The sequence below is a fragment of the Ixodes scapularis genome, unplaced genomic scaffold, assembly GCF_016920785.2.
Source record: "Ixodes scapularis isolate PalLabHiFi unplaced genomic scaffold, ASM1692078v2 PGA_scaffold5__190_contigs__length_132052651, whole genome shotgun sequence".
In the NCBI taxonomy this organism is placed as follows: Eukaryota; Metazoa; Arthropoda; class Arachnida; order Ixodida; family Ixodidae; genus Ixodes; species Ixodes scapularis.
Genome location: NW_024609880.1, coordinates 106,727,457 through 106,750,530, shown reverse-complemented (window position 1 = coordinate 106,750,530; position 23,074 = coordinate 106,727,457). Strand labels below are relative to the sequence as shown.

The 23,074-nt window shown below is 49.2% G+C and overlaps 1 protein-coding gene across 1 annotated transcript; it reads left to right on the top strand.

The window, feature by feature from the left end:
• Positions 1–4,610: 4,610 nt before the first annotated feature.
• Positions 4,611–8,033, top strand: LOC120842711. The gene is made up of 3 exons (XM_040213874.2): positions 4,611–6,789; positions 7,669–7,856; positions 7,907–8,033. Exons 1-3 carry the CDS (start codon positions 4,702–4,704, stop codon positions 8,031–8,033), a joined length of 2,403 nt encoding a protein of 800 aa, XP_040069808.1. The 5' UTR covers positions 4,611–4,701.
• Positions 8,034–23,074: the final 15,041 nt, after the last annotated feature.

Sequence of the window (23,074 nt, the reverse complement as noted above, 5' to 3'; positions counted from 1 at the left end):
CATCCGGCAGGCATGGGAGTACCGATGCAAATAAACGATTTATGTCTAATAGCACTGGCACCACTGATTTCTTAGGAGGCTAGATCGTGGATAGAGGCCTGTATTGCTGGGGTCGAGCGGCACCACCGGCAGTCATCGCTTGACACAACTCAATTTTATTACGTTAGTAAATTGTTCTCTACCATGAAACTTCTATCATCACGCGTTAGAATACCAATCTTGTTTAACTAAATGTTGTGTGGTTGAGGGTCCAGGGCTACTTTGTTGGGCGTTAACTGTTATGTGTTTAATGAGACAGGGGCTACTGAGAGTTATTGTGGAGTCATCCGCGATTTCGGAGTCATCAAAGCTCAGCAAACGATAAGTTAGAATGCCTTTGCTAGGGATTTTCGCATCGTTTTGATCGCTTGTACATAGTGCTTCATGGTGAAAGCTTTTTCGTTGAACTCCTGTGAGGGCTTCCGTGACAAACTGAAACTCGGAGCGTGCCGTTCAGTCGCTTGACGTGCCATTTATTTAGCAACCGAAGCAAGCGACGTCGGTAAAGTCAATCGTGCTCCGGCCAATTTTTTTTTAATCGATGTTCAAACGCTTGACGAATGTCTATTTGATCTCCAAGAACCCGACATCATCATCGCAGCACATCATAAAATGCTCGCCCTCGAGCACCGCCTACAAGCTTCCAATTTCTGCATGTTTCTTCCTTAGACTTGCGTGTATTGCCTCATGATGTAAAAGGCCAAAGCAACAAGGACGAAAATGAAGGGAGAACTAGACAGGACGCGGCATACTGCCTGTCGTCAAGCAATGGCCGCCGGTGAGGCCAGTGACGGGCTCCCAATTCGCGATACAGACTTGCAATGTGAGAGTTCTAATGCATTACACCCACCGAGTGCTGCACGGAGAACAGGCCCCGAACGAACTTGCCAAATGCACCCAGTGCAGACTGATGCTGTCGCCATAGATGTTGTAGAAAAGTACCGACCTCAAACCAAAACTAGCGCCTTTTTGTTCGACGTGATGGGTGGGAATGCGAGAGTGCAGTCGCTGCCATCGTTTAAACGTTGGTTGCTGCAACGTGGAACTTACATTTGCGATGACTTCCACTTAAGCAACTCGGCAGTCAGAGATATCTACAGACGGCGTAAGTTTCCGAAACCAGTTGACTACAAAACAGCCTACGCTTGAGGAAATTGATGGCACTGTACGCGCAAGAGCTTGCTTCGTTTTAAGCATAATATTATGAGTGAATAACTGAAAGGATACGGCTTAAATCTCGTTCTTGGGAACAGCTAGCAATACGTTTCGTAAGACTTTTTATTTCTCTGGCATTGAGAACGAGAGCTTTCTCAAAACAAAATATAACGGGGCGAGATAGCTGCCATTCATATATGACTTTGCTTGAGTCTCGGGCAACGTCTCCATGTTTAGCCTTCCCGGACGCTGAGTGAATGCGTCGCAAGTTTCTGCTGTGGGAGCTTCGTCGAAAAATGTTGCACTTTTCACCCATACACAAATGATGCTAGATCTTGCGGCCCCTGTGGTTGTTCTGGGGCTTTCATTGCACACTGGTAGGTTTCAGCGTCTGTACGGCTACAAAACGACTCAAATTTCGCGAATAAAAGACGGGCTGTCGATTCCTCCCTTCATGAAATATCAAACGCTTACAATTCAAGCTCGCGTTTGAGTTTGTGGCCCGCGGGACGCGATTTCAAGCAGAAGACCAACTTTTTCTTTCAGTTCCGCTGTGCGAATGCCTCATCGTAGCAGACGAACTCTCGTCGTCTGCTCTGGCTCCTCGCCTGGGCGAGGTATGACGGGATTGTCGGCGCTAGAGAGCCCAAAGACGACGTACAGCGAGCGGCGTGAACCACAGTTTATCATACACAGTTTGCCCACTGTAGAATAAGCCTGTGGTAATCGCAAACCACGTGATCGAGGGCCTTGTGTGAATAAAAGTACATTTTAGAACTAAACTCATTACATATTACTCACACAATATAAATTATATTGATAACCTAATAATTAAAAAAGAGCGAAAGTTCCTCAAACAATTATTTAAACTCGGAAAAGCGCCCTCTCACCACGGATGGGGTAACTAACCACATTTTATGCTTCGTTTTTGTTGTTTTTGTTTTCAAGATGGCGGCCCCCATGGCATTTTGTGTACCCGGTTCTCCCGTCCGCTTGCGTTGCGCTTTCGCTTTATTGTGACGTGCGCACCACTGGACGACAATCACAGGTAATTTATTCACACAAGAGTTATTTCAAGCAGGCAAATGTTTATTTTCGCTCTACATAGTACAATTTATAAGAAAATGCTACAAACAGCACATGCAATGATGCGGCTGCTGACGGGTATTATCGAACATACACGGTAGTACAAACAAGTTGATTGTTAGCCTTCAAGCTATGTGCATAAAAAACGATAAACCTAGGACCAACAAACAGTCTAAAAAGGTAGAGGTAAAGTCGCGGTAAAGGTATTTCAAAACAGCTATTCATAAACCACGGAAAAGGAAAAACTGCACAGACGCGACAGTTTTACATGACGAGTGTGATTACAAACCAGTTGCTTTAACAGTAACTGCAGGCTAATGTGGTAAATAAAGCTGTGCTTGGAAGTGCATTTGACCTGCCCGTCCTTCCCCCCCCCCCCCCCCCCCCCCCAAGATGAATGTTCAACACACCTGGGGGGTATGTTCGACGACAAATGTTTCGTTTCTCCTAAAAAGAAACGGAAGTGATGGAAGTGAAGATATTGCGTCTGATTGGTTAGAGGCTCAAATTATGAAAGTTCCCTCTTTCGTCATTTGAGCCTCTGACCAATCAGACACGATATCGTCACTTCCATCACTTCCCTTACTTCTTAGGAGAAGACATATGTCGAACATTGCCGGCCTGGTCAGTTTTCTATGAGATATGTTGGATTTAGCCAGTCAATTTCTTCAGCACAATGTTTAGCTGTTAGGTTCAATGACAGCGCGCCTTTACAACTCTCCGTCACCTGATCTGCCTAACGGGGCTACTGGCCCTTCAACAAAAATATCACCTACCATCGACAAACCGTAAGCACCTAGAATGCCACTTTCTGACTGCAGCGTCACCATTGAACATTGTCGTCCATGAAGCAACCTCCTGGCTGAGCATTCTTCACTCATCGCCCTCGCCAACAACCTCACCTAATCTCGTTATTGCTGATCACTGGTGAAGCACACCCGCCGGCAATATGAAAGTGAACACCTTACCTGGATTCTTGCCCATTTCACGGCTCTCTAAAGCTATATTAACTCTCAATGTCTCAAATAGTATGTGGCTTGGGGTCTAAACTTTGCGTTCTAGCCCTCTTCTGGAACAGAGCTTGTTCCAAAACTTGCAGGAGCATCAAGAACAAGAAGAGGGCTGTTCACCTTCATATCGCTCACGGGTGTACCTTCAAACTCCGGCTCACGTCCCACCTGCCCCTGCTGTTTCCTGTCTGTCGACAATGCCGCCACTCTCCAATGCGACGTTTATGATTTGTGGTTCCACCAGAAATGTGAAGATGTATCTCTCGCTTTGTATAGACGCCTCTCCTCATTAAACCGAGTGGCTCTGTGCGGCGTGCCAGCTCGCACCCCTGGCTGATGACCTCTTTCCACCCCCTAAGCAGCACGGAGCCCCTGTGTACCCCACCATCATCGCCAACTCTACCAAGTAGTTCTCCGACCCGCCTCCGGCGCGCGACATCGGCAGCGTTCACCGTTCGCATGACAACTCCGCTTTTGGCATAGTTGTCGTGTGAAAAGTGCGCGATCGGAGTCTACAGACTCCAATCCCGTTTGGTTTTCCAACGTTTGCTTCCTAAAAAATAACCTTCCTGACTTTAAAGCGCTGAAGTAATCTTTCCCGAATACAATATTCGCTGTGTGCGAGACATGTCTGGACGCCTGTCTTCGGTGGGTAATTAATGGGGAATTAATCAATCTCGCACAATTCTCTTTATTCCAGCAAGACTGTCCCTCCTTGGGGCGAAGGAGTCCGTCCTCGCTATGCCATAACACCTGCCCTGCCAACGTTTTGACCACCTCACCCCTTCGGGTCTAGAAGCCATCTTTGTCGAGGTATTTTGTACACATGGAAAGCTTCTTCTGGTGTCTACCTGAAGAAACTCAATTTTCGTTTTTCTTGTATAGCCATCGCACCTGACGCAATCCCAATAAACATCGTCATCTTCTGTTTTGGTTTTGTCAAAACATGGCGTTCGGCTCGTTCCTCGCGGCGGAGTTCTAACATTTTGGTGCCGAAAACTCGGGATGACAACGATAGTCACGACGGAATGACGACGGGGCATCCACCCGCAACGAAACGAGCCAAGGGACGCCACAAGAGAGCGAGCTCCAACGACGCTACCGACGTTATCACTCAACGAGGCCTAGTGACGTCGCAACGAAACGCGCCAAGAAAACGCGCCAAGGGACGCCGCAAGAGAAGAGCTCCAACGACGCTACCGACGTTATCACTCAACGAGTCAAGGGACGCCGCAAGAGAGCGAGCTCCAGCGACGCTGCTGACTTTACTCAACGAGGCCTAGTGACGCCGCAACGAAACGAGCCAAGGGACGCCGCAAGAGAGCGAACTCCAACGACGCTACCGAAGTTCTCGCCCAACGAGGCCTAGTGACGCCGCAACGCCAGCAACGCCGCGAGACCCAGAGACGCCATGGAACGACTAAAGCAGAAGCGGACGGCTCTGAGGTCTCAAGTAACGAGGCTGATCTCCGACATCGACGCAGCTATCGCAAGCCACTCCGACGAGCGAAGCCTCAACGTATTATCGGTGAGGCTCAGTGAGTTGCGAATACAGCTGAGCAACGTGAACGCATCCATCGAACCACTGGTACCGGACGGAGACGTTGAGCAAAACTACGCCCGCACGATTGAATATGACGACAAGATCGTCGCGTACATCGCCACCATCGCACAGGAGGTAGAGGAACTCCGACGAGCGAGGCCCCAAACCGGTACAACGCGGATTCACAACGACGGCGACGGACACGTTGCAACCTCTAAGGTGAAGCTGCCGAAACTGGAGCTTCAACGGTTTGGCGGTGCAGCTACCGATTGGCAACCCTTCTGGGAACAGTACAAGCAAGCCATACATGACAACGACAGCCTCTCTAACGCTGAGAAGTTCTTGTACCTGCGGTCGGCGCTTACGGGAAAGGCAGCATCGGCGATAGCCGGCATTCAAGCAACGGGAGAAAACTACGATACCGTCGTTGAGCTTCTCAGGGAGCGCTTCGGTCGGACTGACGTTCTCATTCAAGAACACCTCTCCCAACTACTTGATTTGCCAGCAGTACGACACTCAAGCGAGGTGAGCGGATTGCGACGTCTCTATGACCACTTGCAACGTAATATGGCCGCTCTCACCGCGCTCGGGGTGAAGAGCGACACTTACGGAGCTATGCTCTGCTCTGCACTACTGAGAATGCTGCCGGGAGAGTTAGTCATTGATTACCACAAGTGTCGACGTCTTACAGACAAGGAAGACGACTGTATCAAAATAGAGAGCCTACAACGCTTCCTTAAGCTCGAAGTGGAGAGCCGTGAAGAGGCTCAACAAGCTCGTCAGCGAGAAGCCAAGGGTATGAGCCATACCAAAATAACAGAAGGTGGAAAGGCTTCTCTGAAGGGATCAGCCGCTGCTCTTTCCTCAACTAGTCGCTCCAAGCAGACTGAACCGTGCGCATTCTGTGCCACGAAAACCCACGCTACACGAAATTGTCAGACGTCAATTTCTCTGGAGGAGAAGAAGCAAAGATTTCGAGAAGCAGGACGATGTTTCCGGTGTTCAATCAAGGGACACACCTCCAAAGAATGTCGCAACAAAAGAATAATGTGCGAAACATGCGGGCGAAGGCACATAACTCAAATGTGTGACCCATCCTGGAAGAAGAGTAAGAACACCGCAGCAGAGTTACACTCTTCAACTGGCAGGAAGAGCGATAAAACACCTGCTGTACTACTTCAAACAGCGCAGGTCTGGGCGGAAGGGAAACAGCAAAGAGCTCTCACGCGCATCCTTTTTGATGGAGGAAGCCAACGAACCTTTGTGATGGAAGAACTTTCACGTAAGCTGCAGCTCGAGGTTGTTGGTGAAGAAGACATTACTATCTACCCTTTTGGAGGAGCAGGAAACATCATCAAGGAAAAACGCAGAAGGGTACGAATCTGGCTAAGGAGCCAGTACAGCCAAAAGAAGCACTGCCTAGAAGCTCTGGAGATACCAGAGATTTGCTCCGATCATCTTCTTCTACCTGAGAGTGTAGTGCAAGGAGTCCAAGTACAGATAGCTGAGCTGGCAGACGTCACCTTGCCACCAGCCCAGTTAACAAGACATGGCATTGACATTCTTATTGGTGCTGACTACTATTGGACTCTTGTCTCTGGTGAGGTCCAAAAAGTGCAAGGCGCTCTAGTCGCTGTCAAAACAGACTTTGGATGGACACTTCAAGGACCGATTCCCCACAGCGGTTTGACTGCCTCCTGTTCTACTGCGGCAGTTCTGAAGGCCAATGTGGGTGGAAGCACATGCTCATTGTCTACCGAGCTCCGGTCATTTTGGGAGCTGGAAAGCATGGGCATCACCGATCCTAACCTCCCACAAAAGGAAGAGGAGAATGAAGTTGTCAGAGCATTTACATCATCCATCAAGCTAACTACCGGACGGTATGAGGTGGCCTTACCTTGGAAGCCAATGAACCTTCAGCTGGCAGACAATGAAGGAGTTGCAAGGAAGCGTCTGGTGAGCCTCACAAAGAAGTTGCTTAGGGACGATGTGATGCTGACTGAGTATGATCGGACAATTCGCCAGTATCTCCAGCAAGGATTTGCGGAAAAGATTTCCCCGAATGCAGACAAGGCAGAGAACCGAGTGTACTACATGCCTCACCGTGCTGTGTTACGACCTGACAGCCTCTCGACCAAGGTCAGAGTCGTGTTTGATGCGTCGTCAAGAGAACCAGGGTGTCTGTCTCTGAATGACGCACTGGAGCCAGGACCAAACCTGAATCCAGACCTCCTGAAAGTGTTACTGAACTTTCGGATTCATCGTATCGGCCTCAGTGCAGACATTGAGAAGGCATTTCTACAGATATCACTGAGACTGGAAGATCGTGACGCTCTGCGATTTTTCTGGTACGAACGAATGCCAACGAAGCAAGAGCCGAACCCTCCTGTAGAGGTTTGGAGGATGACAAGGGTTCCTTTCGGAGCGACCAGTAGCCCGTTCCTTCTCGCAGCCACGCTACGTCACCACTTGTCGATAACAGAGGACTATCCGGAAACAACGAAATCACTAGCCGAAAGACTCTACGTCGATGATCTTATCACCGGAGCGAACACCGAGGAAGAGGCGGAACAGTTCTATCGACAAACATTACATGTCATGAAGCTAGCCGGAATGACAATGCGGAAGTGGAACACAAATTCTACGGAGCTGCAGCAGCTATTCAACAAGGAAGGAACCGGGTGTGTTCTAGATCAAGTAGAGTGTACCACCCCTAGCGTTTCTCGAGTGTGAGGACTTGTCTGGGACAAAAACAGCGATTGCCTGGCGTTCTCCATGGGGCCTGTTTTGGAATTCCTAGACCGGAACTGCAACACGAAACGATTCATTCTCCAGGCATCATCTCGCATTTATGACCCATTAGGACTCCTTTCCCCAGTCACCGTGACAGCCAAGCTGATGTTCCAAACCCTCTGGGAACTGGGTGTCGACTGGGACGCGCCACTACCTGAAGAGGTTCAAACAAGATGGACGCAGTGGCATACAGCACTGCACCACTTAACGAAAGTAACAGTACCCCGAAGGTGCGTTGAGCTTCCTGAGGATGACCGAAATGAAGTCCACATATTCACAGATGCCAGTCCCAAGGCTTATGGGGCTGTGGCGTACCTGTGCACGCAGACTGCACCAATGAGGGTGACTTTGGTTTTGTCCAAGACCCGGGTGGCGCCGCTAAAGAAACTTTCTCTCCCAAGACTTGAACTGATGGGAATGGTGATAGGGGCACGGCTAAAGGACTACCTTACTAGGTCGTTGAACCTACAAGTTGCCAGCTGGTACCTCTGGACAGACTCAACAATCGCACTACATTGGGTGCGAGGTTCTGCTCAGCAGTGGAAGCCCTTTGTGGCCAATCGAGTATTGGAGATCCAACAGCTGACTGATCCAGAGCTTTGGAACCATTGTCCTGGACTAGAAAATCCGGCTGATCTGCTCACAAGAGGGGTGACACCCGAAGCACTCAAGTCGAGTGCGGCATGGTGGAACGGACCGCCATGGCTCACGGAGCCACCTGCTGCCTGGCCAACGCATGAAGCAGGTGTTGATATGACCGCGGCTGATGAAGAGAAGAAACAAGTTCGAGTCCATAGCGTGACACTGAAAGAAGAACAGGTTTTGCCTATGCAGCGCCACAGTTCCCTCTCGAAGCTTGTTCGAGTTGTTGCCTGGATACGACGATTTATACATAACTCTAGACATCCCAGCCAAAAACACGAGGGTTATTTGACGACCGAAGAGGTAGCACAAGCTCAAACGTGCCTGATCCTGCAGGTTCAACAGGAGGCGTTTCAGAGAGAGCTCCAATGCGTTCGACGCTCAGCACGCATGGAAAGCAACTCTCCGTTACGGGACTTAAACGCATACCTGGACAAGGACGGGGTGCTGAGGGTCGGAGGACGCCTCAGTAACGCTGACATGTGTGACAATGCAAAGCATCCCATCATTCTTCCATCAAGTCATCATTTTACCGAGCTTTTAACCAATGCCACGCATCGACGACTTCTCCACGCTGGCCCCCTTGAGACTCTGACAGAACTGCGGGAACAGTTCTGGGTCGTTCGAGGAAGACAGATGGTAAAAAGGGTGCTGAAGAAATGTGTGATCTGTGACCGTGTCAACAGCCGAGCGGCCACCGAGCCAGTTGCTCCACTCCCTCGAGACAGAGTAACCCAAGCGGCCCCCTTTGAGGTGACTGGTGTGGACTTCGCGGGACCACTCAACACAAGGAATAAAGGCAACGACAAGAAGTCTTACATCCTCATTTTCACCTGTGCCGTTACCCGTGCCATTCACCTCGAACTAGTGACCGACATGTCCACCCCCCATTTTCTGATGGCCTTCAGACGATTTGTGTCAAGAAGAGGAGTGTGCAGAGTCATCTTTTCTGACAATGCAAAAACGTTTCAGCGTGCTTCAAGGGACCTGAAGAAACTGTGGACCACGTTGCGTGGAGAGGAGATACAAGCCTACTTCGCTGATCGGCAGATACAGTGGAAGTTTATAATTGAGAGAGCTGCCTGGTGGGGTGGGTTCTGGGAAAGGATGGTCCGGTCGGTGAAATCCTCGCTCAAGAAAGTTTTGGGTAACAGCTACTGCAACTTCGAAGAGCTGACGACCATCTTAACTGAAATTGAGGCTGTTATTAACTCAAGACCTCTGACATACGTCTACACCGAAGCCACCGAAAAGGAACCACTCACCCTTTCCCATTTTCTGGTGGGAAAGCGTTTAACTGCACTTCCGACCAGCTCCAGCGTGGAGCCTGTGCCTCCCCTTGAAGGACAATACAACAGGCGGTGGCGTTACCGTCAATGGATGGCAGATCAATTTTGGCGTAGATGGAAGAGGGAATACTTGACCAGTCTGCGATCTGCTCATTTCACGGTGCCGACTTCCTCCAGTGCCCTGAAGAAAGGAACTCTAGTGTTGGTTCACCAACATCTCCAACCTCGACAACTTTGGAAGACAGGAGAAGTCGTAGAAGCATTGACTGGACGAGACGGGCACATACGAGCTGCTATGGTGCGTCTTCCTAATGGTAATATTGTTAGGAGACCCGTACAACTTTTATACCCCATGGAATCTATTTATAAAGAAACTCAATTTTCGTTTTTCTTGTATAGCCATCGCACCTGACGCAATCCCAATAAACATCGTCATCTTCTGTTTTGGTTTTGTCAAAACATGGCGTTCGGCTCGTTCCTCGCGGCGGAGTTCTAACACTACCTACTGCCCGCCCACCCTCCCTCCGTGAACAATCGTATGCCCTCCTCGAAAAGAGCCTACAGCGCGTCGACCCCAGCAAGTTCTCTGCACTGTTCATCTGATCCACTTGAAGACATGCTGTAAGACGTATTGGAAACTGCTGGCCTCACCTAACTTCATGACACCTCATTCTACATTTCTCAAAACAGCAACGCTACATTCCTCGACCTCATCCGCACCAATAATCCCACCTTATCCTATTGCTGCACAGTGAAATCCAGCCTACCAGGCAGTGATCGCAGTGCTCTCCTCACCAATATTCATTGCCCTAAGCGTGGTCATCAAAGCAAGAAATTCCAGCAGTTCTAAAACACCGATTTCCCTCATCTCAATTAGGTCATTCATCGTGTTTGATCACCCATCGGCTGACGAGGCCGACAACCTCTCACTCAACATATCAGCAATTCAGCACAAAAGTGTTCACCCTAAAGGCCCGTTCACAGTCTTGCGACCTCTTAAACCTGGGTTCCTTAAAACTTCTTAAACCAGAAAACACACTGGCGCCATCTATTGGGAAGTAATGTAAACTCGGCGGTCCGGTATATTTTTTTTTTATTTCTCGCGCATTATCCTTTCTTTCTTGGCTCGGAAAACTTTTGTCAATGTTATAAACGAGCCTTTCTATGGGTATTACGCACATTTGACTTAGGAAATCCCGCAAAACCTTCGCTCTTGTGAAATGCAGTTCCAGGGTCACCGCATAGATGGCGCCACAATGCCAGTGTGTTCCCTCATTCTAAAAACATTTAAGAAGTTTTAAGAGATCTCGTCTCTCTCAGTCGTACTCGGTCGCAAGAGTGTGAACAGGCCTTAAGGATCAACAGGAGGCCCGGCAGCCTCCCATGGATGACAAAGGAGATTGCAGTCTTAATCAGACGTAAACACCGACTATTCAAAAAAGTGCCTCTAAATCCCACTCATCTTAACCAAGCCCACCAGGCACGTACCAAAGTCAAGCATCTCATCCATATCTCCCATCACGATTACCTACCAACTAAGAGCAAAAGCAACCTGCCAGCCCAAACTCTTGGGCATGTTTTCACTATAAAAAAAAAAGTTCCACGCGCCGGTCTTCACACATCCCGGCAGGCCCTATTCTTATCTTGACGACATAGCAGAGCTCTTCTCTTACCACTTTTCTCAGGCTGTAGCATTACTTGACCCTACCGCACCTAACCTTTGTCCCACCCAACCCACAACGCAGCCAATCAAGGCCACACCAGCAATCACGCTCTCTTCCATAGTCATTCTTCAAAGTGAAACCTACGAAGCCCTCGCCTGTATCAACTCCTCTCAACGCCCTGGACCAGACAGCTTCCACCCTGCATTGCATAAATCCTGTGCTGGCCGTATCTCCCCCGTCCTCACTCGCCTCTTCAACGATTTTCTCTCCCACAGCTCTGTTCCTAAATCCTGGAAAGTCGAGTCAGTAACGCCTCTCAAAAAGGGACACGGTGCCCCCTCAAGTCTAACATCCACCTGTGACGGAGTGTATTACCGACTCATTCGGTGCTGTGCATGCGGGCACGTGTGTGTGTGTGTGTCCCACCGTGGCGTTCGCGCCAGATTACAAAGAATCCTCGCCTCGCGGCCAGGGGAAGAAAAGAGGAGAAGGAAGAGGGACAAAAAAAAATGGCGGTTTAGCCATCGCAAGCCTTCGGACGGAGAACGTCGTAGCAGTTGTCTGTGTCGCGAACTCAAGCTGAGTTTAGATAAACTTTATCTAAACTCAGCTTGAGTTCGCGACACAGACAACCGCTACGACGTTCTCCGTCCGAAGGCTTGCGATGGCTAAACCAAACAATGGAGCCCCCGCCAATATGGTTTCCGCCAAGCAGGAGCTGCGAATCGGCCCTTGCAGCTTCCACTCATGCACTCAGCACCAGCCTCAACAACCGAATTCCGTGCGAGATCGTCCAGTTAGACTTCAGAAAGGCTTTTAACAGCGCAGACCACAGCTTGTTCCTATCCAAACTCCAACAGATGGGAATCTCCGGCATGAGGAATTAAAAATTTCCTTTTTCACACTACCTTATTCTTCAAGGGCTCTTTTCGTGATTTAGCACAAACTGGAAACACTACTAACAGGTAGGGTGTCCTCTGAGCTAGGTTATGTGTGCCATTGTGTGTCAAAGGGGCTTTGAGAAAACTAATTGAAGAACACTTCGTCCAAGCTCAAGAGAAAAAATCTTGTTCTTGACCACTAGCTAACACAACATGATGGCAGCAACTAATTACTGTTGTTTTCTTCCGGTGACTTCAGAACGAGGTCTACTGGCACGAAAACCAGCTGTGGTTGTCGTGCTGATGGGAATAGCTCCAATATTCAGGAGCTTGAAGTTACAATTACCAGAACTGCTCCACAGCTTGCATGCCAAATGCCGAGACCACTCGTACAAAACAGGACTTGATTTAAGTCATCCTCACAGTTTGCAACCTGGTTCGCAGCTTGCAACTCCACAAGGTTTTTCTTCTCAAGTGTCTCATAGATGCCGTAAACTACTATGCGTCAGTGGTATCCCAGAAACTCGCTTTCAGACTAATGACTTGAAAGGGGTTTTCGAGACAGCCCTCCCTAAGACAGATTGTGATGAGGAAGAGCTAGAGCCCTCCCAGCCACTGTTTTTTTTCCAGATATGCAGAACTACCTTTACTGCACTTACCCAACCATTTACGCAGTTTGTCATATGACGAGTTGCAGATTATTGTCAAGTCACCAATTGTGGCTGCGACATTCATAATTGCATAAGAGATCATAGAATAGATGCCAGAACCCTCATGAGGAATGTTATGCCGCAATGTCAATTTCGGTGGCCCTATTACAGCTATAATCTGTTTCAGCCTAATTTTACAAAAAAAAGCACTGCCGCCCTTTGGAGCTAATCAGAGCAACGAAGCAAGTATTGTGAGAGCTCTCCGTAGGAGGAGTATACTCCCACAATATGTTGTCCCGTCCCTCAGCCAAATGTTCCGGTTGTCTCGTTGGTGCCGTAGCTTTGGTAATGCCCTGTAAGCTGCAGAAGGATGAGTCAACCTAGTTCCAGTAACAGTTCACCTCACGTACGAATATGACCAGAAAATGTTCATGCCACCCAAGGATGAGGTCGACAAATTTCCCAGCGTACGGTCTCCGATTTTCTTCTTGTGGCCCAGATGATGAGCTGCCTCTTGAGTCTTCTCACTTCATCCCCCTGGTTACTGATGGTCCTTGTCTCTGGTGTCCGGCCCTTGCAGCTGGCCTCCACAGTTTGTCGCCCTCGGGGTATTCTCTGTGATTCTCCGAGGAACCATCGTACTGGAACAAGAAAGTAACAGCATACAGTGAATGGACGAAGTGAGACACACCTTATACTCAGGGGCAGATCCAGAACTCCGTTTGGGGGGGGGGGGGGGTGAACATTTGTAAGGATGCTATTCTCCCCTTCTTTCGTGTGCACCGGGGGGTCCAGCCATGTCAAATTGCCCTCCGAGAAGGGGGGAGGGGGGGGGGGGGTCGACTTTGTTTGGGGGGGGCCCCCCCTTGGATCTGTCCCTGCTTATACTTCTAAATTAGATAAGTACTGTGGGTCTTACTGCATGACGTGCCAAGCGGAGATAAATAATGTCTGGAGCTTGACGGGGGGAGGAGGGGTCTCGACGCATGCTGGACGACAGGTGCCAGATGCTGCCACACCCACAGGGTATCCTGAGGAGAGAGAGAAGACAGGTCTGAGTCCAGGAAATTGGCATGTTTGAGCAACACCTTTTAGAGCGCAGCTCTTAGGGGCCCGTTTCCGGCTTGAGCGGCGTCGCCGTCGCCGTCGCCGTCGCCGTCGCCGTCGGCGTAACCGCGCGGTGCATCATGGGAAATGTCCCATAATGCACCGCGCGAGCCCCCCACCGGGGTCACGTGACCTCGTGGGGGGTCACGTGACCCCCCGAGGTCACGTGACTCCCCTGAGGTCACGTGACCCCCTCCTCAAGGTCACGTGACCCCCTCGAGGTCACGTGACCCCCCGAGGTCACGTGACCCCCCGCCGATGTCGCGTGACCCCCCGATGACGTCATCGTCACTGATGACGTCACCAGCATCCACATCGTCATCGTCATTATCACTGATGACGTCACCGGCATCCACATCGTCATCGTCATCATCACTGATGACGTCACCGGCATCCGCATCGTCATCGTCATCATTACTGATGACGTCACCGGCATCCACATCGTCATCGTCATCATCACTGATGACGTCACCGGCATCCCCATCCCCATCGTCATCATCACTGATGACGTCACCGGCATCCACATCGTCATCGTCATCATCACTGATGACGTCACCGGCATCCACATCGTCATCGTCATCGTCACTGATGACGTCACCGGCATCCACATTTTCATCGTCATCATCACTGATGACGTCACCGGCATCCACATCGTCATCGTCATCATCACTGACGACGTCACCGGCATCCGCATCGTCATCGTCATCATCACTGATGACGTCATCAGTGACGTCACTGATGTCGTCACCGGCATCCGCATCGTCATCGTCATCATCACTGATGACGTCATCAGCGACGTCACTAATGACGTCACCGACATTCGCATCGTCATCGTCATCATCACTGGTGAAGCCATCAGTGACGTCACTAATGACGTCATCGGTACCCGCATCGTCATCGTCACGGATGACGTTATCAGTGACGTCAGTGATGACATCATCGGCATTGGGGGTCACGTGACCCCCCCCCTGGTTAGTTTACCCCCCCCCCCCCGTGCCCTTCCCTCCTCCTCCTCAAGAGCTGCGCTCTAATTCGGCGTTATAGGGAGTTGTAAGCGGCTTTCATTTTTTTAGAGGTGCCTTCTGTTAATTCCCTTCAAGGGACATCCATCTGACTATTTAATTCAGAATTATGTTCAATGTGCCCAGTCAACTTGGTTAGCCTGTTTGCAAATATATAACAACTGGTAAATTCACTTTTTATAGTGTTGCGTGTTTTCTTTTTTTTTTTAATATCTTATGCAATGATGCCAACTTCTCTTTTATGATTTTACAGATTAGCAAGTCCCAGGTTCGGTCCTGATCCGCGTCATTTGCCACGATATTTATATTTTTCCAATAAAGTGGTGTGCAAGCTTCGATACGTGGAGGTTGCGCGTGAACAAGCTATTCATTGCGTTTGACCGTTTTACAAGTCACGTCCGACGTACAACGACTAAGAAATTAACCGAGTCACATACACTGCGTGGGAGAAAAGACGATCGTGCCATGGCCTGACGCGAAGGACAGCACGAGCACTTTAAAATGTTTGCACTCACCAGCAACGAACTTGAAGCGGAATCCCAGAATCTCGAACGGCGAAGTGAGTCCCCGGCTTTTTGGCTTCTTGCCTGAGCAGGCCCATTTAGAACACATTCATAGCGTGATTCGGTAACTCACGTGACATTAAAACGCCAAGCGAGGATCCAACAGAAAGGGAAATGTACTAGGAAAGAGAAATCCGCAGAACAGCAACACCGACAACGCCGACAACGCGACCGGCGACGTTTAAAAACATGGCTTCGGTTAGGGCAATGAACTTTTTGAAGCTAACGGTAACTGCTCGATTTTTTCTTTCCATGTTGGTTTATCATTATTACCTAGCTTACTATGTTTTCTAAAAATATTAACATTAATACACTCAACTTAGTCAATTGCGATTCTTTTTGACCCTCTTTTTTTGTTTTTGTTTTACAACTTCAGTTGTCGCCATCCGGCTTGAGGAGCGCTGTGTATGCGCGATTACCGGAAGTGGCCTTGAGTGGGACCACTGGTTATGATTTCACTGTGGCGTGAACGCTCGCCTCCCCGCGCTGTCTCGTGCTCTCGTGCATCGCCTAGGGATCGCGGGGGATTTTTCGTCAAAAGTTGCGAAGTTGAGCGCGCGCAGGGAGGAGGAAACTTTGCGGCGTTCTTTTGGTCACTCCCCCCGCAACGTCAAAAAGCGAAGAATGTTTTGCTCCACGAGTTTAGCTACCCAAGTGGGGTCTTCAGAGAGAGGGCTTCCCGTGAGCGTGAGTGAACGGTTTTTCCACTGATCTCAATGACAATTGCTGGATCGCGCTTGCCGCTCCCGCAAGTGAAGCCACCGGGCGTCACTCGCTTGGGATACGATTTGCCGTTTTTGCTAGCCTTTGCTGCGGTTTTCCAGCGTGCTGACGACACGTTTTCTACTCGTTCGTCGTCATTCGCCGAAGAAGTTTTTTGAAGACTCTGTGTATTGTTGAGACTTTCCGTTGTGAACACGTGGAAAATTTTACGAAAGTGCAGTGTCGCAGGAAAAAGGCACAACGCGTCGAAAGGAAGGGCTGGCGGCGTGTTCAAAGCATCCTTGGCACGCCGAAGTGCCGTGTCTCTGTGCCTTCGCGCGCTTGGATACCGACCAAGAACCGACGCCGTGTGAATGTGTTTAGCGAGTGCAATGTGCGTGAAGCCGTATCAAAAGGTACAACTCGTCGAAAACGTGTCGCCGGTGTCGCGGCGTGATCAAAGCTTCCTTGGCACGCCGAGTGATGCATCTTTGTGCCTTCGCACGCTTGGATACCGGTCAAGAATTGACGCCGCGCCAAAGTTCTGAACGTGTGTCGCGCGTAGATGCCTTTAGATCATTTATATATATCGGCCACGGAGTTCTGGATCGTCCAGCTGTTCCGGTGAGTTGCTATCAATAAAAGGGGGAGATCTGTACGTATTCTTATGTACTATATTAACCATGGCTATGTCCCAAATCTACTCTAATAGATTCCGTGGGAGCACGAATAGGGCAACGTTGTACGTGGAGCCAGGGGGGTTTTCGAAAGCAAATGTACAAGACGGCGAGAATGAAAATCTTTGAAGCGCGGCCGATATGGTCGTGTGAATCTGTTGACCAATTACATTAGGCGAGTCGCGTAGGTTGATAATAAGCCAGCACTGATCAGTGATGAGGAGCTGTTGTGCACGGTATTGTGTAAATTGTCTAAGGACGAAAAAAAGACGTACCTTCTCCCCATCTCCCGTCGCTAGTGGACGCTGGATTAAGCTCGTTCCTAAACCGCGAGGGGAAAAGACGCTGATCCAGAGGCACGAACAGCTTCACGCACATTGCACTCGCTGAACACATACACACGGCGTCGGTTCTTGGTCGGTATCCAAGCGTGCGAAGGCACAGAGACACGGCACTTCGGCGTGCCAAGGATGCTTTGAACACGCCGCCAGCCCTTCCTTTCGACGCGTTGTGCCTTTTTCCTGCGACACTACACTTTCGTAAAATTTTCCACGTGTTCACAACGGAAAGTCTCAACAATACACAGAGTCTTCAAAAAACTTCTTCGGCGAATGACGACGAACGAGTAGAAAACGTGTCGTCAGCACGCTGGAAAACCGCAGCAAAGGCTAGCAAAAACGGCAAATCGTATCCCAAGCGAGTGAAGCCCGGTGGCTTCACTTGCGCTGCAGCGAACAAGCGGGGAAGCGCGATCCAGCAATTGTCATAGAGATCAGTGGGTTTTTCAATCCAGACGCATCCACGCTAGAAACTTTGTTTGAAGCAAGTTTGATGTTAGTCGCCATATTGTATTGCTCATGAAACCATTCTGAAATTGATCTGAAGCCATATTTTTTTGGATTATCGAAGCAGGAACCAACTCTGCCTTATTAACGAGAGTAGAGATGAACTACAAGTGGGGTCTTCAGAGAGAGGGCTTCCCGTGAGCGTGAGTGAACGGTTTTTCAATCTAGACGCATCCACGCTAGAAACTTCGTGTGATGTTAGTCGCCATATTGTATTGCTCATGAAAACATTCTGAAATTGATCTGAAGCCATATTTTTTTGGATTATCGAAGCAGGAACCAACTCTGCCTTATTAACGAGAGTAGAGATGAACTACAAGTGGGGTCTTCAGAGAGAGGGCTTCCCGTGAGCGTGAGTGAACGGTTTTTCAATCTAGACGCATCCACGCTAGAAACTTCGTGTGATGTTAGTCGCCATATTGTATTGCTCATGAAAACATTCTGAAATTGATCTGAAGCCATATTTTTTGGATTATCGAAGCAGAAACCAACTCTGCCTTATTAACGAGAGTAGAGATGAACTACAAGTGGGGTCTTCAGAGAGAGGGCTTCCCGTGAGCGTGAGTAAACGGTTTTTCAATCCAGACGCATCCACGCTAGAAACTTTGTTTGATGCAAGTTTGATGTTAGTCGCCATATTGTATTGCTCATGAAACCATTCTGAAATTGATCTGAAGCCATATTTTTTTGGATTATCGAAGCAGGAACCAACTCTGCCTTATTAACGAGTAGAGAGGAACTACAAGTGGGGTCTTCAGAGAGGGGGCTTCCCGTGAGCGTGAGTAAACGGTTTTTCAATCCAGACGCATCCACGCTAGAAACTTTGTTTGATGTTAGTCGCCATATTGTATTGCTCATGAAACCATTCTGAAATTGATCTGAAGCCATATTTTTTGGATTATCGAAGCAGGAACCAACTCTGCCTTATTAACGAGAGTAGAGAGGAACTACAAGTGGGGTCTACAGAGAGAGGGCTTCCCGTGAGCGTGAGTGAACGGTTTTTGAATCCAGACGCATCCACGCTAGAAACTTCGTTTGATGCATATTGTATTGCTCATGAAAATATTCTGAAATTGATCTGAAGCCATATTTTTTGGATTATCGAAGCAAGAACCAACTCTGCCTTTTTAACGAGTAGAGAGAAACTACAAGTGGGGTCTTCCGAGAGAGGGCTTCCCGTGAGAGTGAGTGAACGGTTTTTCAATCCAGACGCATCCACGCTAGAAACTTCGTTTGATGCACTGATCTCTATGACAATTGCTGGATCGCGCTTCCCCGCGTGTTCGCTGCAGCGCAAGTGAAGCCACCGGACTTCACTCGCTTGGGATACGATTTGCCGTTTTTGCTAGCCTTTGCTGCGGTTTTCCAGCGTGCTGTGGACACGTTTTCTACTCGTTCGTCCTCATTCGCCGAAGAAGTTTTTTGAAGACTCTGTGTATTGTTGAGACTTGCCGTTGTGAACACGTGGAAAATTTTACGAAAGTGCAGTGTCGCAGGAAAAAGGCACAACGCGTCGAAAGGAAGGGCTGGCGGCGTGTTCAAAGCTTCCTTGGCACGCCGAAGTGCCGTGTCTCTGTGCCTTCGCACGCTTGGATACCGACCAAGAAGGCAAGAACCGACGCCGTGTGTATGTGTCTAGCGAGTGCAATGTGCGTGAAGCTGTTCGTGCCTCTGGATCAGCGTCTTTTCCCCTCGCGGTTTAGGAACGAGCTTAATCCAGCGTCCACTAGCGACGGAAGATGGGGGAAGGTACGTCTTTTTTTCGTCCTTAGACGATTTACACAATACCGTGCACAACAGCTCCTCATCACTGATCAGTGCTGGCTTATTATCAACCTACTTAATTGCACTTGACGTTTGAGCGCGGCTCGCCTAATTGTAATTGGTCAGCAGATTGCACACGACCATATCGGCCGCGCTTCAAAGATTTTCATTCTCGCCGTCTTGTACTTTTGCTTTCGAAAACCCCCCTGGCTCCATAACGTTGCCCTATTCGTGCTCCCACGGAATCTATCCGCCTCGCAAGTGGGCTCATTTTCGTCCTCTGCGCATGAGAAAGGAAGTACCGTTGACGTGAGAACGCCAAGCCCTGATTGGCTGATCGCGACCCCCTATCTCAGCGTCGTCTGCTCCTTTGCAACGTCATCTGCTCGCAACATCGTCTGCGTCTGTCTTACCTTTCCTGCGACTTTCGGAATTGCAGGTCTTTACGAGCGAGCTCGACTTCGCCTTTCAGAGAGGGCAGACGAAATAACTCGAGCGGTAAGTTGTTTTTGTCTAACAACTAGCAGACACGCATCAAGGAGGGAAGTCAAAGGTGGCGAGTGTCCCAAGGCGCCGAGGTTTGTTTGCTAAGAACCGTGAGTGAGCGAGTTAGTGTCCGCAAGTTCCCTCCCAAATACTTTTTCCCTCCTTTCGTGTGCGGCGAGACCCCTCATTCTTTAACGGCGTCGGCGAGTTGGCGCAGTTAACGTCGTCTGCATTACGTCTGCTAGTCAAAGCGATGGCTGCTTTACCTTTCCTGCGTCTGTCGGAGATTCACCGCGTTTTCACCGGCGAGAGTCACCGTTGCCTCGGGAAACAAGGAGATAACAAGAGGAAGAACTTGACCTCTTAATCTAAAATTGAGGTCAGCGATCAAAGTATAATATGGGAAGGGTTCACAAGGGTCGCGCGGGCATATTCCATTCAGCACGCCAGCCGGTCGTGGGCAGACGGTCGCCGAGTCACGAAGTGCCTGCTAGGCCTAACTTTTGAAGCTCGTTTGGTTGCGTTCGGTTGAATCGTGGCCGTTGGAGCTTTTCCCGGGTGTTTGTGGATCCAGCGTTCTTGTTCGTCGTGGTCTGTTTCAAGTACTTTTTGCTTTTTTCTTGCTGCTTGAAGTCGGGACGCGTGGGAAGCGCACGTAGAAAAATAAACGTCCGTGGGTCGTGGAGACCGCGACGCTGTCGGCCATGCTAAGAAGTGCGAGCTTCGGAGCTGTCGTAGGATTTCGTCGTAACCTGCGCAAAACATACTGAAATTTCGTTTCGTGAATACGAATCTGTTCTTAAGTTTTGTCTTACGCACATTTTTGGCGTAAGATTGTTTCGTCCCTTCCGAAAGTCGCAGGAAAGGTAAGAGAGACGCAGACGACGTTGCGAGCAGACGACGTTGCAAAGGAGCAGACGACGCTCAGATAGGGGGTCGCGATCAGCCAATCAGGGCTCGGCGTTCTGACGTCACCGCTACCCCCTGCGCAAGAGGCAGACGAACTTGCCCTCCGCATTAGAGTAGATTTGGGACATAGCCATGGTTAATATAGTACATAAGAACACGTACAGATCTCTCCCTTTTATTGATAGCAACTCACCGGAACAGCTGGACGATCCAAAACTCCGTGGCCGATATATATATAAATGATCTAAAGGCTTCTACGCGCGACAAACGTTCAGAACTTTGGCGCGGCGTCAATTCTTGACCGGTATCCAAGCGTGCGAAGGCACAAAGATGCATCACTCGGCGTGCCAAGGAAGCTTTGATCACGCCGCGACACCGGCGACACTTGTTTTCGACGAGTTGTACCTTTTGATACGGCTTCACGCACATTGCACTCGCAAAACACATCCACACGGCGTCGATTCTTGGTCGGTATCCAAGCGTGCGAAGGCACAGAGACACGGCACTTCGGCGTGCCAAGGAAGCTTTGAACACGCCGCCGGCCCTTCCTTTCGACGCGTTGTGCCTTTTTCCTGCGACACTGCACTTTCGTAAAATTTTCCACGTGTTCACGACGGCAAGTCTCAACAATACACAGAGTCTTCAAAAAACTTCTTCGGCGAATGACGACGAACGAGTAGAAAACGTGTCCACAGCACGCTGGAAAACCGCAGCAAAGGCTAGCAAAAACGGCAAATCGTATCCCAAGCGAGTGAAGTCCGGTGGCTTCACTTGCGGGAGCGGCAAGCGCGATCCAGCAATTGTCATTGAGATCAGTGGTTTGATGTTAGTCGCCATATTGTATTGCTCATGAAACCATACTGAAATTGATCTGAAGCCATATTTTTTGGATTATCGAAGCAGGAACTCTGCCTTATTAACGAGTAGAGAGGAACTACAAGTGGGGTCTTCAGGGAGAGGGCTTCCCGTAAGCGTGAGTGAACGGTTTTTCAATCCAGACGCATCCACACTAGAAACTTCGTTTGATGTTAGTCGCCATATTGTATTGCTCATGAAACCATTCTGAAATTGATCTGAAGCCATATTTTTTAGATTATCGAAGCAGGAACCAACTCTGCCTTATTAACGAGTAGAGAGGAACTACAAGTGGGGTCTTCAGAGAGAGGGCTTCCCGTGAGCGTGAGTGAACGGTTTTTCAATCTAGGCGCATCCACGCTAGAAACTTCGTTTGATGTTAGTCGCCATATTGTATTGCTCATGAAACAATTCTGAAATTGATCTGAAGCCATATTTTTTGGATTATCGAAGGAGGAACCAACTCTGCCTTATTAACGAGTAGAGAGGAACTACAAGTGGGGTCCTCAGAGAGAGGGCTTCCCGTGAGCGTGAGTGAACCGTTTTTTATTCCAGACGCATCCACGCTAGAAACTTCGTTTGATGTTAGTCGCCATATCGTATTGCTCATGAAACCCTTCTGAAATTGATCTGAAGCCATATTTTTGGATTATCGAAGCAGGAACTCTGCCTTATTAACGAGTAGAGGGGAACTACCAGTGGGGTCTTCAGAGAGAGGGCTTCCCGTGAGCGTGAATGAACGGTTTTTCAATCCAGACGCATCCACGCTAGAAACTTCGTTTGATGTTAGTCGCCATATTGTATTGCTCATGAAACAATTCTGAAATTAATCTGAAGCCATATTTTTTGGATTATCGAAGCAGGAACTCTGCCTTATTAACGAGTAGAGAGGAACTACCAGTGGGGTCTTCAGAGAGAGGGCTTCCCGTGAGCGTGAATGAACGGTTTTTCAATCCAGACGCATCCACGCTAGAAACTTCGTTTGATGTTAGTCGCCATATTGTATTGCTCATGAAACAATTCTGAAATTAATCTGAAGCCATATTTTTTGGATTATCGAAGCAGGAACTCTGCCTTATTAACGAGTAGAGAGGAACTAAAAGTGGGGTCTTCAGAGAGAGGGCTTCCCGTGAGCGTGAGTGAACGGTTTTCCAATCTAGGCGCATCCACGCTAGAAACTTCGTTTGATGTTAGTCGCCATATTGTATTGCTCATGAAACAATTCTGAAATTGATCTGAAGCCATATTTTTTGGATTATCGAAGGAGGAACCAACTCTGCCTTATTAACGAGTAGAGAGGAACTACAAGTGGGGTCCTCAGAGAGAGGGCTTCCCGTGAGCGTGAGTGAACGGTTTTTTATTCCAGACGCATCCACGCTAGAAACTTCGTTT

Excerpts from the sequence above, each read along its gene's own strand:
- LOC120842711 (XM_040213874.2), top strand. The coding sequence starts at position 4,702 with ATGGAACGACTAAAGCAGAAGCGGACGGCTCTGAGGTCTCAAGTAACG. Across the intron at positions 6,790-7,668 it reads GAGTTGCAAGGAAGCGTCTG|GCATCATCTCGCATTTATGA; the intron begins GTGAGCCTCACA and ends TTCATTCTCCAG. Across the intron at positions 7,857-7,906 it reads AAAGTAACAGTACCCCGAAG|ATGCCAGTCCCAAGGCTTAT; the intron begins GTGCGTTGAGCT and ends ACATATTCACAG.